The following is a 21,509-nucleotide window of genomic DNA, read 5'->3' on the forward strand; positions in this document are numbered from 1 at the left end:
TGACAAGCAAAGGGAGAGCACAAAGAGAAGGACAGGAACCGAATACGTAGTTCAATCCCTGTGATAAACACTACATCGCTGTTTAGCCGTGATATAAAGGATGTCTCATACTGGGTAAGAGCTTAATAAAAGATAGGATTGGCTATTGTTGTTAGAAATAATAGGTTGCTGAGCCATTAGACTTACTTTTATTCTGAGCTAAACGTATTAATGTAAGCATATTAGCCTAAAATCAGAGGATGTAGTGCACAGCTATTGACTATAAATCTTTCATGCAGCCAGAATGCAAACGGTTTGGATAAACTGTGTGATTCATAATTTACACCTGTAGATGTTTCAGTATTCACCTTCATCCCGCTAACTGTCACTCGTAGCCGAAGTGGCCTATCTTGCTTTTAAGCCAAAATAGTCACGGCTTCAAAAGATCAGCCTCTAAGAATAATTCATGTTTAAAAAGAAAGAGCAAATGAAGTTTGTGTGTGAATCCTTATGAAGCCAGAATTAGTTACACCAACAAAAGCCTTTTATTCTATAACTGAAATAAAAGTATCATAACTTCTTTTCCTTGTAACTCAAAAAGAAAAAAATCCTACGGAAACTCTCGAGTCTGTGTCTCTCGTGGCTTATCAATAGGGCCACATTGCATCTCGGAGAGTGGCCATTTAGAATGGGCCATCCTCTATAGTCAGGAGCATTGTGCATGCCTCCAAGGGAGCATATTCCATTTGGCGCTCTGACAGCGTGGCCAAACAAGCTTGGAAGGTTTGTGGTGGCGTTTAGGCTAAAGCCCAGGGTGAAAATAGAGGAGCCCATACACCGGGGACTCAGAGTGCATATTTAATTTGTTTTGTGCTTATCAGCCCAGCAGGGGGAACAGGAGAAGAGGAAGCAAGGAGGGTGGGAGGGAGTGGAAGAGAGGAATCTGTTGGTTTGGATGCTGCTTTAATCCCACGATGATGAAGCCATTAAAATGAACAGCAGCTGGCAGACCCACACCATAAACAAGCTAACGCTTCACAAGAGGAAACACTGATTATCATGTGACATAAGAGCTTTCGCTGCATGTGCGTGTGTGACTACCTTCGTGTGCTCAGTAGCCAGATCAATCCCAGTAGACGGGGAACTGTATCCTATTGCACTGTAAAGTCTTCTTTCGGCTCTGCAGCTGTCACCAAGTTTCCTCCAGAGTTAGTTCAGAGGGGAGTTGTTTCAGATTGCAATATAATGAAGATCATTAGCCAAAGATTATTCCTACTGCTGCTTTAATTACAGTACTTATCTAATTGCTTATTAAGACCTAGATTTGGTGAATGCACAGAATCTAAATTGAATGGGTAAACACTTAATTGAACAAATCCATTAGTTTAAATAAAGAGTTTCATACGAGCAAGCGTTGGGAGGAATACGGGACTGCATTAACATAATGGAAGATATGATTCTCTATTAACCACATTTAAACAAATATGTCTCCTGGTTTATCTTTTTCTTTTCCCCTATGTTGTCTTTCTAATTCCCCCCCATTTGTTTTGCTTCCACTTTCAGTTCATGTTTTAATGTAATGAGCATTATTGGCTTGACCCTAAAAGCAGTTTGTTTTCATAATAACAATTATGTAAAATGCTAAAAGATTGATGATGGCTCCAGAATGTGCTTAAAATCTCACTAAATCAAGTTATTAACATTCATTAGCTGACTGCTTGAGGAGTATTAGCATAATGTTTCCTCTGCCATCCTCCCCTCCCTCGTGGTTCACGTGCTTCTTTCCTTCCTGGTCCCGCATAGTTTTCCGGGGAGGTTCCAGAGAACAAAGTAAACGTGGTGGTGACCAACCTGACAGTGGTGGACCGGGATCAGCCCCACAGTCCTAACTGGAATGCAGTCTATCGCATTGTCAGCGGAGACCCATCTGGACACTTCACCATCCGCACCAATCCCATCACAAATGAGGGCATGGTGACAGTGGTCAAGGTAAAAAATAAGCCTCCTTTCTCTGCACGCCGCCCTGATTGATGTGCCGAATGTTTGATAATTCTTCAAAACGGAGCCATACAGTCGTTCCCTTTATTATTCAGCTCCGCATCTTGTACCGTTCCACCTGCTGTGAAGTGCCAGACTGAGGACTATAGTTGCGCATTGTTTTTCGCTTAATTATATGTCATTTCTTAAATTGGTTAAAAATTAGAACTAATTTTGCAATCAGCCACGCTCATTTTCCCCCAATCGCTCATCATTAACTTTTCTGTATCGCTTTCTCCCTTCCGTCTCTCTCCCGTCTCTGTTTTTTTCTGTAGCCCGTGGATTTTGAGATGAATCGTGCCTTCATGCTAACTGTGGTCGTGTCCAACCAGGCCCACTTGGCCAGTGGCATCCAGTCCTCGCTTCAGTCCACAGCAGGTGTAACCATCTCTGTGCAGGATGTGAATGAGCCGCCTGTCTTCCCCGTCAACCCAAAAATGATTCGCTTTGAAGAAGGTGTGCCAGCAGGGACCACTCTTACCGTGTTTGCGGCTCAAGACCCGGACCACTTTATTCACCAGACTGTCAGGTATCGCACTTTAAAGAACATCGCTTTAGCTTAAAATGCTTAAATTATGTCAAATTCTGCACTGATGCCAATATTTAGTACTTGTTTATTTCTTTTGTTTTTATTGCTATTTATTCCCCCGGTTTTTAGCCCGTTACCACATCAACCTATGTATGAAAAAACACCGAAAAATTATTTGTTTAAGAATTTCATTAAACTCCATGCAGGATGTAAGAACTACAAAGTGGGACAAAATGGACTGGTGCTTTTGTATACCCTTTCTACTCACGTTGGGAACTCAGAGTTTTTTACTGTCTCATTCACCCAGTTGGACACACAATGCTTTTACCTACATCTGAGCACTAACACACACACACATGCACAAATACACTGCAATGGATGCATCAGGAAGCACCTCAGGATTCCACAGGTGCCCCAAAAAAACTCCACATGCTGCTAAAATCCAGGATCAAAAACAGGTACTTTTAGGCTGACGCTCTTTCAACTGAGCTATTTTAGCTTGTGCGTCTTATTTGGCTGTAGACGGATGGAAAGTGTCTTGTAAGTTTATAAATCTGTGCTTGTGCATCTAAAACCCAATAAAATGCATTTTCCGACCTAACCACTATGAAGTTGCAAAAACAAACCGAAAAGAAAACTTTTCTATATAGTATATTCAAAGCCAGGGATATAAGCAGATTCAGAATATATGGAGTTGTGTCCAAGTCTTGTACAATAGACTGAGGGAGTACTTGATATTCATGTAAATCTCCAATATTTTGCCTACACTGTGTAGGTGTCTTCTCTGTCACCACTGTTTAATCAGAGCCGATCGCTTTCTTCACAGTTTATGCCTCTTCGGTGACATTCTCAACTGACCCCCCCACCCACATCCCAGTTACCTCCCTGTTGCCAGGCGACTGGTGTGAAGAGGTCATCCTATAATGAGTTGGACACTGTTTGTCTGCCCTGCTTAGATCCCTATCTTCCTCCTCATTGATCCCTCCCTCCATCCTTCCTAACTGGGATGACACACTGTGGGCATTATGCCATCCAGGCATTGACCCTATGTGACAGAAACTCCCACATGCTCACTAAGGTCCGGCAGCACTGTTCCACTCCATCGCCAGCTCCAACGAGAGAGATTGATTTTTCTTAATGTCAGTAAGACGGCCACTTCCACCGAGAAACCCAGTGGAAATGTTACTGAATTGATAGCGAGGGAGGTTGTGGGAGAAGTACACACACACACACACACATATATATATATATGGTTTTTTTTTTTATATATATATATATACTGCACAGAAAAGTGAGCAATAGCCACATCTCAGGTTTCCTCTCCTAAAAAGACATGTCATGCAAACCAAGTGGGCTGAGCTGTTCTGCCCTTTGAGAGAAGTAACTCCTCTTTTGCTCCTTTTTTTCTCTCATCCAGCCCTCCTTCCCGCTCCGACCGACCCTGTCGCTTTCTTCCCCGTCAGTCTGCGTGTCTGTTATTGATGGGAGCTCAGAGCTTCTGTCTTCTCCAAAGCCGCGTGCCAGCAGACACTCAGCTCACGACAGCCCCGTCTGCACTGCTGATGCTGCTGCTGCCGCCGCTGCTGTTTTATTCCTTTTGGGTGACCTCACTTGAACCCCCTGCACAATATGCACAAAAAAGAAAGAGAAATGCGCAAGAGCAGACACACAGCCACACGCTAAAGTACACAGGAGGAACCGCCAAGTATGACTGAAAGGCCTCTGTGTGAGCAGTGGTTGGGAGAGGAGCCAGATTGTGTGTTTTTTCAAATGTTTCTGAATGTTATGCCTTTTTCTCTCCTCACGGGAGGAAAGAAAAATGAAGATGATGTGAGGCCATGTCTGCTTGCCAGATGATGTTGTTTGATGTGCTTTAACTGGTAGCTAAACGCTAAATTAATGGGTTAATTGATTTTTAGATATTAGCCCTCACAGCTGAGAATATGTCCTTAAATCTTCACTTATAAATGTCTTAGTTTAAAGCTTGGTTCCAGGTTTAAAGGTGTATTTCATCAATTCATCTTATGCTGTCTAGAAAGTTAGGATCCTAACATTTTCATTCTGCAACAACGTGCATGACGTCTGAGACTAGATCCTCCATGCCTCTTAAATGCAAGCGCCGTGTGAGAGATTTTCTGAGCAAGCTGTTCCATGACAGCAATCCTGATAGCCATGTTTGGGATTTGGAAGATGTAGAGCTGCAAAAAGACTACTGTCAATGCCAGTCACAGATATGGATGGTATAAAAATCAGTTGTCATCTGCAGATGTCTTTCACATAACAAACAGAGGTAATATGACTCTTTCTGCTGCAGCAGCAGTGTGATGTGATCCTTATAAAATTGGGGAAAAGAAACAATCTTAACCGCCTTTTTGTTTAATTGGTATTAAGTAAAGCTATGTTAATACATTAGGGTTAAAGCTTAAGGCGTGATTCTTGTCAGAAGGAAAAAATCCAATGAAGTATAGTAAGATATTTCGCTCTGCCAGCTGGAGGTGACATCTTGTTGGCACAGGAAGGAGATGAGCGTGCCAGGCATCCTGCGCAAATACCATAATGTAACCTACGGGGCAACATCACACCTTGGCTAACACAGCATGACAATTTCTTTGACTAGAAATTCTGTTTATTTTCATTTGCTTGTTTGCTTTTCTCAAGGAAAAAATAAAAAAGCTGTTAAAAAGCATAATGATAATGAGTGCACCTGCCTGTCCTCCTGCTTATCTAATTTATCTGTTTCATATGTGTGCCAGCCCAGAACTGTGTGCATCTTTAGCTGTAGGTGGAGTTAGTTTTGTGGATGCCTGTGAGCCTCTGGCTAACTAGTGTCAGCTCTCAACAGACTTCTTTTAATTAAGCCCCCTTTCACCAACTAAGCTTATTCAGAAAAAAAAAAGCCTCTGATCTCTCTCACCGCCTCTTTTTTTCTTCCTGTGTCTCTCACACCAAATTCCTGTCATTATGCTGACGCGCATACACACACGTGTGCGTGCACACACACATATTCACAGTACCAACTAGCGAGAGTTCTTCTTGTCCGGAGTTAACCATTTCTCATTAGACCTGAGGCACTTCCTGCGCTGTGCAGCTGTCACTTTCAGTTTTGTGGACGCTTCAACCCGTGACTCCGATGAGAGCTGCCGTGGCGTTTGTGTGGGTACTAAGAGCTGTGAAGTTGTTAAGAGTGCTGCTTGGCTGTTCCGCATATGGGTTTGGGTTTTCATCGGTCTTCATGCTAATGAGCTGCAGCTATGATTAGCTCGGTGAACATATGTTCCACTCTCCATGTCACTGTAATATTTTAAAGGTGCTTGGCTGGTTTTGCTTACTCGGGTAATGAACATTCAACCTGATAATGGGTACTTTGGATCAACAAAATAAAAGATTCAGAGCCGCTGGCATTCAAGTAACAGTTGGTATAAAAGTCATTATGTGGCTCTTGTATGTGCGTATTTATCTTTGGATTTAATGACATGTCTTTATTTTTCCATCTCTGTGCATGCAGGTACTCTAAGTTATCAGATCCAGCGAACTGGCTGAAGATTAACAGGACCAATGGTCAGATCACCACCATGGCCCTGCTTGACCGGGAGTCCATATATGTCAAGAACAATGTGTACGAGGCAACATTCCTGGCATTCGACAATGGTAAGTCTGGTAAGTCAGGCTGACTGTATCAGTTGTGATGATTTACAGTAGCATGTATGTAACAGTAGGTTGCAGTGGCATGTTTTAACCATCTTTTGCAATCTTATCCACCTCTTTGGTTCACATTCACATATTTCAGTAGCTGTTGGATGAATTCCCATGCAATTTGGCCAGAGAGTTCCTGAATTATAGGCTTAGATTTGGGGTTTTAACTGGAATATTTCAAAGAATTTTAAAAGGACGGAAATGAAATGTCAATATTATCAGGATGAACTGTTAGAGCTTTGGCCATTTCATAGTGTGATTTTTAGTCTTGCTTGTTTCCAGTGATCCCAATATCAAAAAGGTTTTATTATCACGCATCATCAACCCGAACAGGTCACAGCATAATCAAGTAATGTTTTCTCACACAGAGTTCTTCCTTCTTTGGCAGGGATCAGATATTATGACTGGGATTATTAGGATTAGACTTTAAGGTGCATCTGTATTATATTATACTGTGGCTTCCGGGAAGGTGTTTCTATTGACAAAACAGTTTAGGGTGATTGCAGAGTCTTAGCAGTGGCTTGCATAAAGCAGCTCTCAAATCAAGTCAAGTCGATTTTATTTGCATAGCCCAATATCACAGATTTGCCTCAGGACGCCCTCTGCTATTACACCGTGGATATGGTTAAGAAAAAGCAATCTAAATTAAACTTTGATAGGGAAAAAATAAACAAATGGTGAGCACAGAATAGTGCACGGTACACAGTGAATTCTGAACATGTTGGGATGCTCTGTAAAATTGAAATAAAATCAGAATGCAGGGATTTGCAAATCTTATAAACCCATATTTTTTCATTGTAGCACATAAAAAGGATATCAGATTACTGCTGCATTAAAAATATTAACTCACCTTGAATTCAAAAACTTGCGACAGAGGATCAAAAGGCTGAATAAGTAGATGGTAGTAAGAGAAACAGATGGAGTAATGTTCTTCAGCTAATCAGGTTAACTGGCAACAGGTCAGTAACATGACTGAGGTTCGCCAATCTGCAAATTCTGGAACAGTTTCACAATAATGTTTCACAGTGTAAAATCCAAGACTTTGAATATCTCATCATTTACAATACATGCATGTAATATCATCAAGAGTCTGAGAATTTAGAGAAATCTCTGTGTGCAAATATCAGTATTGGATGTCAGTAATCTTTAGGTTGAATTTGAGATTTGTTACAACTGTGCAATTTTCCTAGCAAAATATGAAGAAACGAGGTTTGGCTCAAGATCTTTGCACCGTCATGTAGATGTGCATAGGGCATGGGGCGACGGGTGATTAAAAATGAGCAAACATCAAATGAAAGCTCCATGTAAACAAGCAAACTGTTGTGAATTTGCAGCACTGAAAATCATTAGAAGGAAGCTGTAAGGGTTAAATATGCCATATACGTGATACTTTCCAACCAGACGCTGTATGTAGTGCAGATAAATTGTGAATGATTCATACACTGCACTGTATAAAGTATCTAAAGCCGCAGTGACCTTCATGCTCATGTCTCTTATAGAAAAAAGGATCTGTCAGGGAAGGTTCTGTGTATCTGTTTCTGCTGCTGCAACAATGTATGAAGACAAAGAACTGAACCACTACAAATAGAGATGCTTGCCCTGGGTGTAAGTAGGAGGGACCCAGGTGTTTTTACTCTAGTGAGAAATGAGGGATTGGTTGCCCTGAAGCACACCAGCTTAAGCTCAAAGTGTTGACTGCCTACCGATTCTAGAGTCCAGTGTCAACAAGGGGATATATTCCACTTTGATTGAAATTCTCTTTACTTATTCTCCTCAAGCGAAGCGTAAGAAGCAACAAAGCACCCAGCCAATCATAACAGACAAGACGGTCGATAAGCCTTGGGGCCCGGAGCAACAGACCTTTACATAGTTGATGCACCAAGTTACTGTCTGACAGTGGAAAAAAAGTTAAAATACAGCACTGATGAACTGCTGGGGTAAACTCTTTCTATGCAGCACTGCTTTAGTCATTTAGTTCAGTTCGCTGAAAGTCTGAGAAGGAAGCTGTCGATTGAATACCAAGGCCACAACAAATTACTGTTTGTTTAACAGAGCGTCGCATGTGGTTCCTTCATCTGTAGTTTGGGGGTTGCACTGCTATGGAGAATTGCATTACTAAATTACATTCATTGGCCTCTTCATTAGGTACACCATGCTAGTAGCCAGTTGGAACTTCTTTTGCCGACACAACCGTTTTAATCTATTTAGCATCCATGATGTAAAGTCCCCGTTCCATCAGATTCCATAGGGGAACTGTTGGACTGAGGTCTGGTGACTGTGGAGGCCATTTGAGTACAATGACCTTCTGCTGCTGTAGCCCATCTGCTTCCAGGTTCAACGTGGTGTTCTGCATGCCTTGGTTGTGATTAGGCTTTTTCAGCCCATTCTCTGTAAACCCTAGAAATGGTTGTGCAGTATAATCCCAGGAGATCAGCACGTTCTGAAACTCTCAACCCAGCCTGCTTAAATTACCTTTCCTCCTCATTCTGATGCTTCAGCAGGCCGTCTTGACCATGTCCACATGTCCAAACGCAATGCTGCCCTGTGTAAGCATCGTTTTTAATCTGTTGCCACAGTTGCCGTACATACAGTCTGAGAGTTAACACCGTGCACATTAGAGTTCAACCTCATTACACACATTTTCACTCTTTTGAAGTTGCTCTAGCTTGAGATGGACCGCAGCACAACTTCAAAATCAATCTGACTTTTTGACAGCAAGCAGTACACTTGGAAAAACAATGAGGTGCTCGTGTTGTACACCATGTTGTACAAAATCAAGTGAAACAGTGGCAAAAAAAATAAAGTATATTTCTAAGTCAGGAAGACAGCAGTACTGTAATCAAACCACATTGAAGGTTTTTTTTTTTTTTGCTGTTAACAATGCAATAAACATCAAAAACATTTCTTCTAACCTTATTCCGTTCTGTTCTGGTCTGGCAAGCAGAAGAAGTTATTATGAGCTTGTACTTCTGGATGCAGTGAAGGGGTTAGCATTTGAGTTGTTTCCCAGTAGGCTTTCCAGAGTGCAGATAACAGCAATCTTTATGTGAGCGCTTTCCCCACCAATGTGAGTCTCGCCTCGGCTTTTCTCTGAAATACAAGGACTAAAACATTTATATGTCCTTTCATTTGCTGTTTGGTGTTCGGTGCTCCACTACAGATGTATATAGCATTGTCCCTCCACGTTCACCCACTTGTAAACAAAACGTCTTGTTTTTTTCCTTCTGTTGTTTCTTTGGCGCCCATCTCATTTTCTCAGTTCCACACCTGAATCAGCTCGAAAAATGAGGCAAAAATGGAACGAATGTTTTGCCGTCTTCTGTAGCGTTCTCGTCAAACTGCCTTTTTTGGGGGGCTTTGTTCTCTTTCTCCAATCATTTCATCTTCACTGCTCTGCCTCACTACTATGTTGTTATCTCACCATCTCCTCCTTTGATCTCTCTGTCTTCTCTCTTTCTTCTTGCCTCCCCTCAGGTTCGCCCCAAGCCAGCGGGACAGGAACCCTCCAGATCTACTTGATCGACGTAAACGACAACGCGCCCGTGCTGATACCCCGGGAGGCACAAGTGTGCGAACGAGCACGCCCCAACTCTAGGATCAACATCACAGCTTCTGATGCTGATGCCGACCCCAACATAGGGCCGTTTGTCTTCGAGCTGCCTTCTTTTCCTGCAAGCGTTCGACGAAACTGGACCATTTCCAGGCTGAGCGGTATTAGTCATTATACACTGTGTTTAATAAAGTTTGGTCTCGCGAACTGGACCCTTGTGAGGTTCATTTTTAAGTGCTGTGGGGAAATGACACATCATCATTCTGAATGAAACCATAAACCTCTCAGCAGAATAACTGGCAGCATTAATCGGGGGGATCGCTATCAGCTATGAGAGAAGTCCAAGTTTAACAAAATGTCTCACGAAGCTCACAGTGAGAGATGCGGGTGCCATCCGCTGTTGACGTACGATCTATTGTTTGTGACAAATGAGATCCATTCATCTCTCTGTCCCCCGAGCATCCAATCTGTCACCTAATCCACCCAGATGGATGTATCACAGCAGTTGTCTTGAGGACAAATCTGATCACATACCTGGATTCTTTCCCCGCTGAGGCTCTCGTCTTAGCTTGACTGAGTGATAAATGCTGTAGGTTATACAGCTGTACATTTCAGTTTTATGTACAGTCATGTGGAAAAGAAAGCTTTCACAGGATTTGTTGCACTCCTGTGAAAAAAACATAGATGTTTCAGTACTTTGTAGCATCGCCTTTAGCAAAAATACCTTAAAGTAATCGTTTTCTGTATGACTTTATTAGTCTCAGTCATCAAGGAGGAACTGTGGCCCAGTGTACTTTACATCGTTGGTTCAGTTCATTGAGGTTTGGGGGAATTTATTTAGCTCTCCTAAGATTCCATATTCAGGTTGAAGGTGGACTTTGGCCCATTGCAGCAGCCTAAAATACTTTGGTATACAGAGGCATTCATGGTTGATTCAGTGGCTTCAAGGTGCCCAGGCTGCAGAACAGCACAAATCATCACCCCACCACCACCGTGCTTGAGAGTACGACAGCATTAGGTGTTTGTGCTGCACTGTGCATTATGGTCAAATATCTCCAGTCATGTAGTTTATTCAGTTTATTAAACCTAAGTTGTGCTGCCATGTTCTCCTAAGAACCCTTCCAAACAATCCACACTTGTTTATTTTTAATTATACTGTTATTACATTTGACATGCTAACTCTTGCTCTGCAGGTGACTATGCTCAGCTGCGGCTTAGGATTCCCTACCTGGAAGCAAGTGTGTACGAGATTCCCATAATTGTGTCAGACTCGGGAAACCCTCCACTGTCCAACCGCTCTGTAATCAGGGTCAAAGTGTGTCCGTGTGATGATAATGGGGACTGTAGTGCCACGGGAGCCGTGGCAGCTGCTGGCCTTGGCACTGGGGCCATCATTGCCATACTCATCTGCATCATCATACTACTCAGTGAGTACAACAAATACTGTCTGATCTTTGAGAGCTGCATGGTTTTAACAAAAATCAACGTTAATTATTGGCAAACAGTTGCTGTTCTTCGTTTTAAAATAATCTTTTTTATTGTAGGCATGGTTCTGCTGTTTGTGGTGTGGATGAAGCGCAGGGAAAAGGAGCGGCAAGCGAAGCCCCTGCTGATTGACCCTGAGGATGACGTCAGGGACAACATCCTCAAGTATGATGAAGAGGGAGGAGGAGAGGAGGACCAGGTACTGTGAAACATGAATTTTCAGCTTTTTGTTTAGTGATGGTGTTTACTGACTTAAAATCCTCTGAAATGTATTGTTATATTATCTGACTTTACACATGGGAAATTTCTTTGGTCTCTACAGTGCATTGACAAGTAACAAGTGAAACAAGCTCTAGACCTGTTCATGCATGTGCAGAAGCCCTTAGACATTACACTAAGGAGGTGCATATGTCCACTGCAGTCAGATCAGACATTAAACAGTGTTTAACCTGCCAGCTCCACAGTACAAAGACTGTGTGATGTCCAGTTGCATCTGTTTGAGAACAGCGTAGATAATTGTCCAGTGGATTCACAGCAACTGAGTGTACATCCTGTGTCCTGCCTTATTGATTAAATCATTAATAGCGTTGTCTAGCAAATGTCAGAAAACAGGGAAAGGCAGTCACAATTACAACACACAGCTGAATATTTACCACAGATTCAGAATATTCATGTTATTTCAGCATGACTGGGCAATAAAATATTCTGTGAAATCATGCATTCATGCATAAGAAAGATAAGCATTCATACTTGAGGTTAAACCCTGCAAACATTTGGCATTTTTTCCAGTAAAACATTTGCAAGAATAATTAAGTTGTGGTTTTCATGAAAATATAAGTAATAATATTTACAATCAGAAGTTTAGGGTCTCTATGTTGCTGTTCTATTTCGCCACCCAACATTCACCTCTCTTCAAAGAGAGCAAAATGAAACCTAGAAACCAAATACTTCAGCAGGGTTAGACAAATAAACGGACACAACAACAGGCAACAACAGTGATCCAAAAAAAACAAAAAGTCAAAATTAAATAGAAATTAAAAACTCATCAGAAAATACAAAACTATACTAACTCTGCACTAAGCTGTGGCGGACACCAGTGTGCCGAGCCAGAAACATGCAGGAAGAAGGAACATGCCTCCACCAATGCCCGAGGCCCCACCGAGACCCAGCAGATGCCAGATAGCCCATCCCAGTCCCACTCAGGCAGCACGGACAGCCAGGAGGAGGAGTCCACAGCTCTTCAGGAGCTGGGAGACAGCAAATAGACCAAAAGCCCAGGAATGACACCAGCCGGCACAGTGAGGGTGCCAGGGCACACACAGGAAAGCCTAACCACACAGAGCGCCTACCCAACCACCCACACCTACAACCCCTCCACTCCTCGACAGAGCAGAACTCTGCCATGAAGCTCCTGGCACACAATCTTTGAGCTGACTATAATGACAAGGAAGTTAATGACACAGCAGAGCATTTTTTAAGTACTATATCCCAGATAGCAAGGAGACATTGAACAGATGTTGATTTTCCATCTGAACCATCAGAATCGTCAGGATTGAAATGTCAACACAAAACCAATGTTGAAACAACATTGAAATACTGATGAAACCTGACACTGACATTGAAATAACATTGATTCACTGTTGTTCTGTCATCGTTGATTGTTGATCTATTTATAGTTGACAAGGTGACAACAATCACGTTGAAAAACCATCGATTTATGGTTGAGCGGGAAATTAAAGCTGCTACCACTTGGACTATTCCGCAGCACCCCTATCACATTGGTACATCCCTCCAGGTAACCATTGTCTTGTACAGTAGAGCGGGACATTAGATTTACTCTCAGCGGAATTGACCGGAGAAGGTATCAGTTCATGCACTGCACTGGCCTGCACCACGATTAGTATAAGGTAAGAATGAATGACTTTTGTTCTATTCGTTATTTCCACGGTTGCATTTGAATAACAGTAAAAAAAACAAAAAAAACTTGTTAATGTAAAGTTTCGGATAAAATGTGGGAGCCCGAAATTGTGTCTACTTTCATCTTACAATCCGGCAACAAATAAATTGCACTGCAAACAAAGTCTATCAACAAAGAAAACATTTTCGTTTCATACTTTTCCGTTATATTCCCTTACAAAGCTAGCTTTAACGCTTCGAGGGTTCCTTTGTTCTTGCCGTCGCCTCGGCGCTTGACCCAGACTTTCGCTCTGTAGTTGCTTTTTAGCATAGTACTACAAAAAATTGTAAATCTGTGATATATGATTGATAAACGTAAAGGTAACTGTATAAATGTGTTCAATGACTTTGTTACTTTTAATGATTGGTGAGCACCCGCTTCGATTCGCACTCAATTCAAACTTTACGCTGCACGCTCACCTAACTTGCGTTTGCACCTTTTGTCCACACGTAAACTGCGTTTAGCATGTGTGGACGAGGAAGACGGAGAAAATGCAGCGTCAAAGGTGTGCGCCTATTTTGACGCCACACTGTGCGCCAAGTTTTTGTCTCGGTGCCATGAATTCCTACAATGGCAGACTTAGACAAAATACTGTTAATTTTATTATCTTCAGTGTTTAAATGCTTACATATACGGGTTTGCTTGTAATTGTTGCCTATATACATTTTAAGCTATTATTTATTATTTAGTTCAATCAATAGATCCAAGTTTTGTAGTGACTATGAAATATATTGTAATTATCTGTTTCCTGTTTATCCTAGACAGGGCAAAAAAGGACTCCAAATTAAAAAAAAGATAAAAATGAAAGACTGGTGCATTGTGCAGTTTAGCACTGGTGGTACAGAAATAGTCCCTAGATCATGGATAAATGGGGAGAAATTGTCATGGCCTCCATATCCTCCGTGAGACACATTCAGGATCCACGACGCAGTAAAGAGGAGAGTTCATCCTGGTGCAACATGGCTCACCTATGCACCAGTCCGACTTCTAATAAGCCATGGTGGGTATCATCTGGATTGGTATTGTATAAATGTAACAATAACAAGTTTTTCGTGTCCTAATTTATGTCTGGCCATACATTGTGTTTGTACTTCCAGACACATTTCACGAAGCAGAACGCAGTCTTCAGAAATATCTAAGTGAACACTGTGATACGTCTGACCTTCAGTCCGAAGCTGAAACTCAGACCAGTCATAAAAGAAAGCACAAGTAAAACTTTTTTTTATTTCACAAACATATCTTTGATTGCTAAGAATTTATGATCTTGTCTTTTATACATATCTGTGGTGCTTGCATACTGCAATATCACCACATAATATAGTCCAAAAAGTGGAAGCTTGTAAACTTTTTATAAATGCAAAGCCGTGTACACTTGTGCACTTCAAAAATTCCTTGTATACTGTACCTTCTTGCACATCTCCGTTTCCTGTGTGTGTTGTTATAAATCAAACTGTAACTTTAGGAAAAAATATTCCAAAAGCACATTTGTAATTACTTATGACCATTTTCAACTTTTTTCTTTAGACCAAATCCCCTGTACACATATAGTGACTCAGAGGATGAGCAGCCCACAAAAAAATGGTTTCCCCAGGCCCCTCGAGTGAAAATACCAGGTAATAAAATACTGTCTAGTGTCTTTGTACATATCTGTGTGTGACACAAGGAAACTTTTGATAAGTTGTCTGTATTCTTAAATACTTAAAAAAAATTATCTTTTTCTGTCAGACCTGACGAGAGCTGTTAACGAACTCCGTGAGGAGGTCAGAGCCATCCGCAATACCGGCTGCAATGAATCGGTAGATGCTGGGGTACTGCCTCTGGATTTGCCCTTGCACAACATTGAGGAGCTAAACAATGCAGAGGCAGCTCTTCAATCACAAGAGGCAAATAAGGCAATGGTAAGTATATAAAGGTTATGTACACTTTGTAACTATAAAGTGTAATAGCTGTCAGATGTGATTTAAATACATAACAACGGCCTGTTGATTAAACACACAAGCACTTGCATACACATTTAAGACATGAGACACGCTAATTCCATCTCTTAAAATGTGTCTATAGGTGAGACGCTTTGCCTTGATTGGAGCCTGACGCAGCAGTTAGGGGCAAACTCTATGTCTGAGTTTGTCTTTGCACAAGCAGTGCAGAAATGGCTCCGATACGCCCCCGATCGTTTGGGTAGTGCAGGACGCACATCATGCAAAAAATTACAAACTTCTGTGAATCATGTAAACGTAAATAGGAAACTGTCTTTTAATAAAGCATTTAGCAAACGAAACATGCCTATTGACCTTTTTTTGTTTATTTTTTTTCTCTGTTACATCACATGCAATGCTTTCTTATTTTAGGATATTAATATTGACATGATACATTGTGAGACATTTGGGGTTTTTTTTATAAAGGGTGTCCAATTTAAGGAATAAGTACAATTATGTGTTTAGGTGGTTGAAGTATTGATGGAAACATGCAGTAGTTTAGTATTGGTTAAAATACCTATAAAGAAAGGTAGATTTCCAGTCATGATTTAACTGTTGTTTTAATAAAAAGCAACTGTGCGAAAGAGGTGGAAAATCAACACCATAGCTCAACAGTGTTTCAATATCAGAATCTGACATTGTTTCAATGTCAGCAGTATTAGAAAATATAACGTTGAATCAACGTCAGGTTTCAACATTGATTCAACATCAAAACCTGACGTTGTTTCAACGTTAAAAAAGGGTGCAAGAGTGACGTTAGGTCAACGTCACACTTCAACGTTGATTCAATGACACAGCCTGATATTGACTCAACATTGTTTCAATGTTTCCTTGCTATCTATATGCACCTCTGCATTCGATGTCATTGCCCTGTAACTCACATGGTCACTGTCTCTTTGCTGTGGTTCCTAAACACTTCCACTTTGCAATAACACTATTTACAGTTAATGATGAAATATCTGAGAGGGAAGAAGTTTTACAAATCGACTTGTTGTACTACGGCTCAAAATCTCATATCCCAATGTAAGAATTCTATCGTCCTGATAACGATATAAATCACAAAATGTAACATTTTCTGTAAATTCTGTGAATCTCGGGCAGCTCGACTGCGCGTCATGTAGCTGGAGTCGAGTGTTTTAACCGATGCATGAAACGATACATTTTTAGACATAAATTGTAACGGCCGCCGTTTTCTTTGTGAGTATTTATTACACGGCGTGCTGCGGGGAAAAGCCTGTTCTAATGTTTGAGTCTAAAGTTTATTTTTTAGCACCTGGCGGCTCTTTTCTACTTCTCATCCGTAAATAATCTGCTCTTTCACGTGATTCAGTTTATTTTGAAAGGTCTCAACAGGATCTTGAGCTTTATTGTGAAAGGTTTATGTGGAACATAAACAAGCAGACACGCGAAGGTGTTACCGTCGCTGTTGCTAACGACAACGCATAAAAACAGGCGCTTGTCCGTCTGTAGTGTGGTTATATTACATATAAGAGAAAGAGAGCACTTTAAGAAATTAATACAGCCACTACAGTGACCATCAAAACGATGAAAAAATATTGCCGTAAACAGTTTATTTTGCAACACCTCGAAACAAACGATAGCGTAAAATGAAACGATAGATATATATCCGATATATATCATTATATCAAACAGCCCTATGTTGTACCGTACTCGAGTTCATTGAGATCTTTAGCACATGATGTAACCTTATTAGTAATTCAGCCTCTGACAGCATCAAGTAGATTGCAACATGCAAAAGCCACTGACTAATATGTGCTGAGGAAAAATAAAAATATTGTTGATGCGCTTTTTTTTTTTAGCACAACTTTAGCATTTCCTGACAAAAACTGAAAGCAAGACTTCTTTGCTTTTTTAAGGTCTTCAAGTGGGTCATTCTTTGATCTAAAAGAAAAATCAATAAAGTCAGAGGCCGCAGAAGATTAGCTAGCACAACAGTAAAATTAGAGGATAAGAGGATAAACTTTATGGAGAATAAATACACTTTTCCAAATGTGAGTCACGCTTTCAGTCTGTCCTTCCACTTATGACACTCTTTTCTTTTTGCCCATAAACACCTACTCCACACCATTATCTCAGATCAGATTTTCATTTTTTAATTAAAAAAATCTTTCAACAATGAAGCCTTTGATTAATTCATAAATATATTATGAAGTATGCCTTTTTTAACATGCTTTTTTACTAAGCTCAGCTATCTTGTCCCACACCTGTGTGAGACTTCTGAAGGCAACACAGGGAGCTTATCAGCCAGTCATATTCATATTTATAGCTCTGAATTACTTATTTCTTAACAAAAAACTTGAAAATGTCAGAGCTGTAAACGTATTTGTAATAATCACAGGATATTCATCGGCTGTGCGTCATTTAGTTTTCCAGTTCATCATCAATGAAATGAGCATAAACTGGAACTACAAGTTTACAGTGTGCTCAGATTACTAAGCACATGAATTCAGCAAAGGGAGTTATTGTGTTTCTCATAAAGCCAAAGGAACAGATATTACCTACATTATCAACTACATGATGAGGGAGCGGACGACACACTGGGGAACACGCTTTAACAAAGAAATGTGATAGTAGCACATAAAGCAGTATACAGTATATCGCCATGAATAGCTCTAGGGGGCTACATCTATGAATAGTTGCTAGCGTTAATGCTACTTGTTCCATTTAAGCAGATTTTGGACAGAATCTGTGTGTGCTGTTCTGCTGTTCTCGTTGACAATGGAAGTTCACAGCTGGATCCAAAAAAAGAAACGGAAACAGCTCCGGGGAAAATGCTCACCTTCAAAAGTCACTCTCTGATGGGCGTCTGACGCCATACCGCATCATTTCTGATCAGTGTGAAGCATGTACTGGCTCTTAAAACAGTACAGTATGACATTCAATATGCAGTAAAAGTACAGAATTACTTTGGAGTCTGGATTTGCACAGCTTGAGTCTGCCGAGCTGCAGGTTTAGAAAAGAGCTTAAACATTAGAAAGCCCAGTAGCACAGTTTCACAGCGGATCAGCTCTCACTGATGTAAAATGAGTGTACATCAAAGTCTTGGCAAAGAGACCTGCCCAACAACTACATTCCAAGTTGTACAATGAGCCTGTTCCCAATAAAAAATGTGCAGTATTACATGAGCTTGCAGTTAGAAAGCAGGTTATTATGATGATTATTCTAATCCTCACCCGTTTTCCCCCGTGGATTTTATGCAGGACTACGACTTGAGCCAGCTGCAGCAGCCGGAGTCTCTGGACCACATCATCAACAAGCCGACAGGGGTGCGCAGGGTGGATGAGAGGCCTGTGATTGCTGAGTCGCAGTACCCTGTCAGACCCAGTTTGCCCCACCCTGGAGACATAGGCGACTTCATAAATGATGTATGTCCAAGTTTAAAAACCTTTTTTCTGAAGCTCTGGTGTCGTGTTCTCATAGCCGCCTGTGTTTATTTTGGAATTAACAATGCCTCGTTGATGTGTTATAAAAGGGTTTACACATCAGTGGTTTTGAAGTTTGAAACATAATCTTTTTAATGGCCAACAATAGTTCATTACATATTATTGGTTTACATGTGTACTTGATTGTACTGGCATCGTCAGGGGCACCGCCAAACGTGCTTGCTCTCAGTGTATAGCATTCAGGCTGTGATGCAACATTAAAGTGTTCATGGGCGAATGAGCCAGATGAGATTTTATTTTTCATTTTATTGCACCTTTTACGGTCTAGCACACTTAACCTGTTGCTATGTGAAAAATGAGCTCCTCCATTATATTTCTGATGAGCAGCAGTTATTGGCCTAAGCCCAGTTTTACTAATTGAGCAGATAAAGAGGAGGTGCTCAGAGTGGGAGTTCAGCCTTTCTTGTCTTTGTGCCTCCAGGGTCTGAGGGCAGCAGACAACGACCCCACCGCTCCTCCCTACGACTCCCTGCTGGTGTTTGACTACGAGGGCAGTGGTTCCACTGCTGGTTCTGTCAGCTCGCTCAACTCCACCAGCTCAGGGGACCAGGACTACGACTACCTCAACGACTGGGGCCCCCGCTTTAAGAAGCTAGCTGACCTCTACGGAGGAGGGGACGATGACTGAGAGCGGTGCCACGGGGCTGGGTGGGGTTGCAGATGGGAGAGGCGGGACCGGCTGGATGGACGTTGCTGTAAAAGCAGCAAGGAGTGGCCAACTACACGACGCAGGCTCCGTGTGAGGAATGGACCCATACATGGGCTGCATCCGTTTGCTCACAGCAACCAGGCCCGCAAACATGAATTCCGCTGCAACGCAACTGTATTCTGGCTTTATATATAAAAACTTTTTTTTTGTTGTGGCAAATTTGTAGTGTGATGTTTCGTTTTTCATTTTAATTTTCTTTTGTTTATCTCTCACTGCGCTGGATCCGGATGTCCCAAGGCGGTCATGAGAGACAGGAGCAGTGAATTTGTGCTTGGATTCATTGTTAAAAAGAAACAATGTCTCTCGCTTTAGTTTCACGCTGAAGAGTATGTTTTTGGGGAAGACGCTCTCTGACTCTCTCTTTAACTCTGTCAACTTGAATTTCCTTAGAACAGAAGCACTGTCATTTTATAAAGTGCCTTTTGTGGTGTGTTTTTTGTATCAGACTCCTGCTATCTCAGGATCGGTTGCCGTTCGTGCAGTACAGTGGAGACACTTCCCCCATTTCCCGTCGACCACCCAACCCCACCCCAAACCTGCGCTCCTCAAACCGGCCCTGCCTGTCAATCTCCTCTCCTTTTTCACAGTGGTGCACATGAAACAACCCCAGCCGCCAGTCCCAGGAGGGAAGGACACAGCCAGGGCATACCATCGGATATCGTAACCCAACAAATTATGGCCTGAAGGAACCCACTAAGAGTCGCTAGAGGGAAGAGCACCCTCTTTTCCAAAGGTCTCCGCTGAAGTCCAACTTTCACATTGTCAACACAACTGCAGCGCCTGACGCTGACTTTGTGTGAGACCATTTTTATACATGTGGGGGGGGGGTTCTAATTTAGTGGAGAATGCCTGCCTTTCCTCTGTGGACACACAAGTTTCAGAGCCTATATGTTGAGACACTTGCCTGCCTTGTATGGTTTTGTGTTGCTTTCTCCACAGTGTAAAGCTTACGTAGGCATGATCTGATTAATCAGTGTAAGAACAAGAAACTTGAAATGACTTGGAACAAAGGTGTCTGAGGAAGATTGTTGGTTTGTTTTTGGGGGGGGGGGGGGTTGTTTGTTTGTTTGTTTGTTTGTTTTTTGGGGGGGGGGGGGGGGGTTGCCTTGAACATTCCCGTTTTTTATAGCCCAGCAAATGTATTAAAAGGTGCATGATTTTTTTTTTTTCCAAATGTTTTACTCCAAGCACTTGTTACTCTGTGGTGAGAATGTGAAAATAGTCTGCAGAAGCTATATGAATATACTCTGTAAAAAGACACTGACAAAATAAAAATACTGTAAGATACATATTTTTGAAGTATTGACATAAAAGTTGCTGCTCTCTCTCTCTCTGTGGCTCTACGGTGAGCTTAAGGGATTTTTTGGCCCATTCGTTTTTAATATGTGGGTATTTATGTTTTATTTTTTTTTTGTCTTCTGTTGAAGCATATAATTGTTTTTTTTAAGATGCCTGCTTATACTTTTTTTTATTCCATAAAATACTTTGATCTATACTTTTTTTCTTTTTCTTTCTAGTGTATGAAGACATGCTCTTTCCATTTCAGTCTGTATTGTCTGTGACAGACGTGTTCCTTTTGTTGGCTTCTGGCCTTGGGACACTGGAACGTTCATTAGCCACGTCTGCTGATAGTTGTTCAATTAATCAGTGTGCTGCAATTCTTTTATTCATTCATCTAGATACTGAATGTGCGCTTCAGAAAATAAACAACACATGTTTTGAAAGCGTGCCATCATTTTTTTTGGAGGTAAATAAGGCATCTTATTTAGGACGGGTGTCAACAGTGGGAATAAAAAAACTCCCTTTTACCAGGAAGTATCTCTGGCAGAACCAGGCTCAGAGAGGGGCAGCCATCTGTCGTTACCAGGATATTTAAATTTCAGTGGCAGCCAATCAGAAGAAAGTTGTGCATTCCCTTAGAGAAGAGGAACTAAAATGGTTTTAGACCGACCCTGTGGTGAGCGGCTGCACCACTCTCACCTACTTTATTAGACTCCAAGAATAAAGACATGCAGCTGTAAATGAGCATGATAGTTCTCCTTTCAAGTCAGTATTGGTACGACTTTATTTCTAAAGTGCTCTGTAAATATTGGATTTTTAGATTTCTGCCATAAGACCCTATGACAGTAC

General features: G+C 41.4%; 1 protein-coding gene and 1 long non-coding RNA gene across 6 annotated transcripts in view; both read left to right on the plus strand.

Moving 5' to 3' along the window:
* Positions 1-20,415, plus strand: part of cdh4 (cadherin 4, type 1, R-cadherin (retinal)) — a 228,921-nt gene extending 208,506 nt beyond the window's left edge. For 3 of the 4 annotated variants that reach the window (XM_080892245.1, XM_080892247.1, XM_080892248.1), the window contains 8 exons: positions 1,783-1,968; positions 2,292-2,545; positions 6,051-6,202; positions 9,713-9,949; positions 10,982-11,215; positions 11,333-11,472; positions 18,428-18,592; positions 19,092-20,415. In XM_080892245.1, coding sequence (XP_080748371.1) covers positions 1,783-1,968; positions 2,292-2,545; positions 6,051-6,202; positions 9,713-9,949; positions 10,982-11,215; positions 11,333-11,472; positions 18,428-18,592; positions 19,092-19,298 — 1,575 coding nt within the window. In that variant the 3' untranslated portion in view covers positions 19,299-20,415. The remainder of the gene's footprint in view (positions 1-1,782; positions 1,969-2,291; positions 2,546-6,050; positions 6,203-9,712; positions 9,950-10,981; positions 11,216-11,332; positions 11,473-18,427; positions 18,593-19,091) is intronic. The other variant, XM_080892246.1, reaches the window with a different exon arrangement.
* On the plus strand, positions 11,537-15,508 carry LOC308403028. 2 transcript variants are annotated; one of them, XR_013972848.1, is made up of 6 exons: positions 11,537-13,180; positions 13,996-14,230; positions 14,328-14,439; positions 14,755-14,843; positions 14,956-15,128; positions 15,292-15,508. It is a non-coding gene; the product is annotated as an uncharacterized lncRNA (long non-coding RNA). The 2 variants fall into 2 exon arrangements; XR_013972849.1 differs by having other exon boundaries at positions 11,538-13,180; positions 13,992-14,230.
* Positions 20,416-21,509: the final 1,094 nt, after the last annotated feature.

The sequence above is a fragment of the Rhamphochromis sp. 'chilingali' genome (genome assembly GCF_963969265.1).
Source record: "Rhamphochromis sp. 'chilingali' genome assembly, chromosome: 9".
NCBI classification, from domain to species: domain Eukaryota; kingdom Metazoa; phylum Chordata; class Actinopteri; order Cichliformes; family Cichlidae; genus Rhamphochromis; species Rhamphochromis sp. 'chilingali'.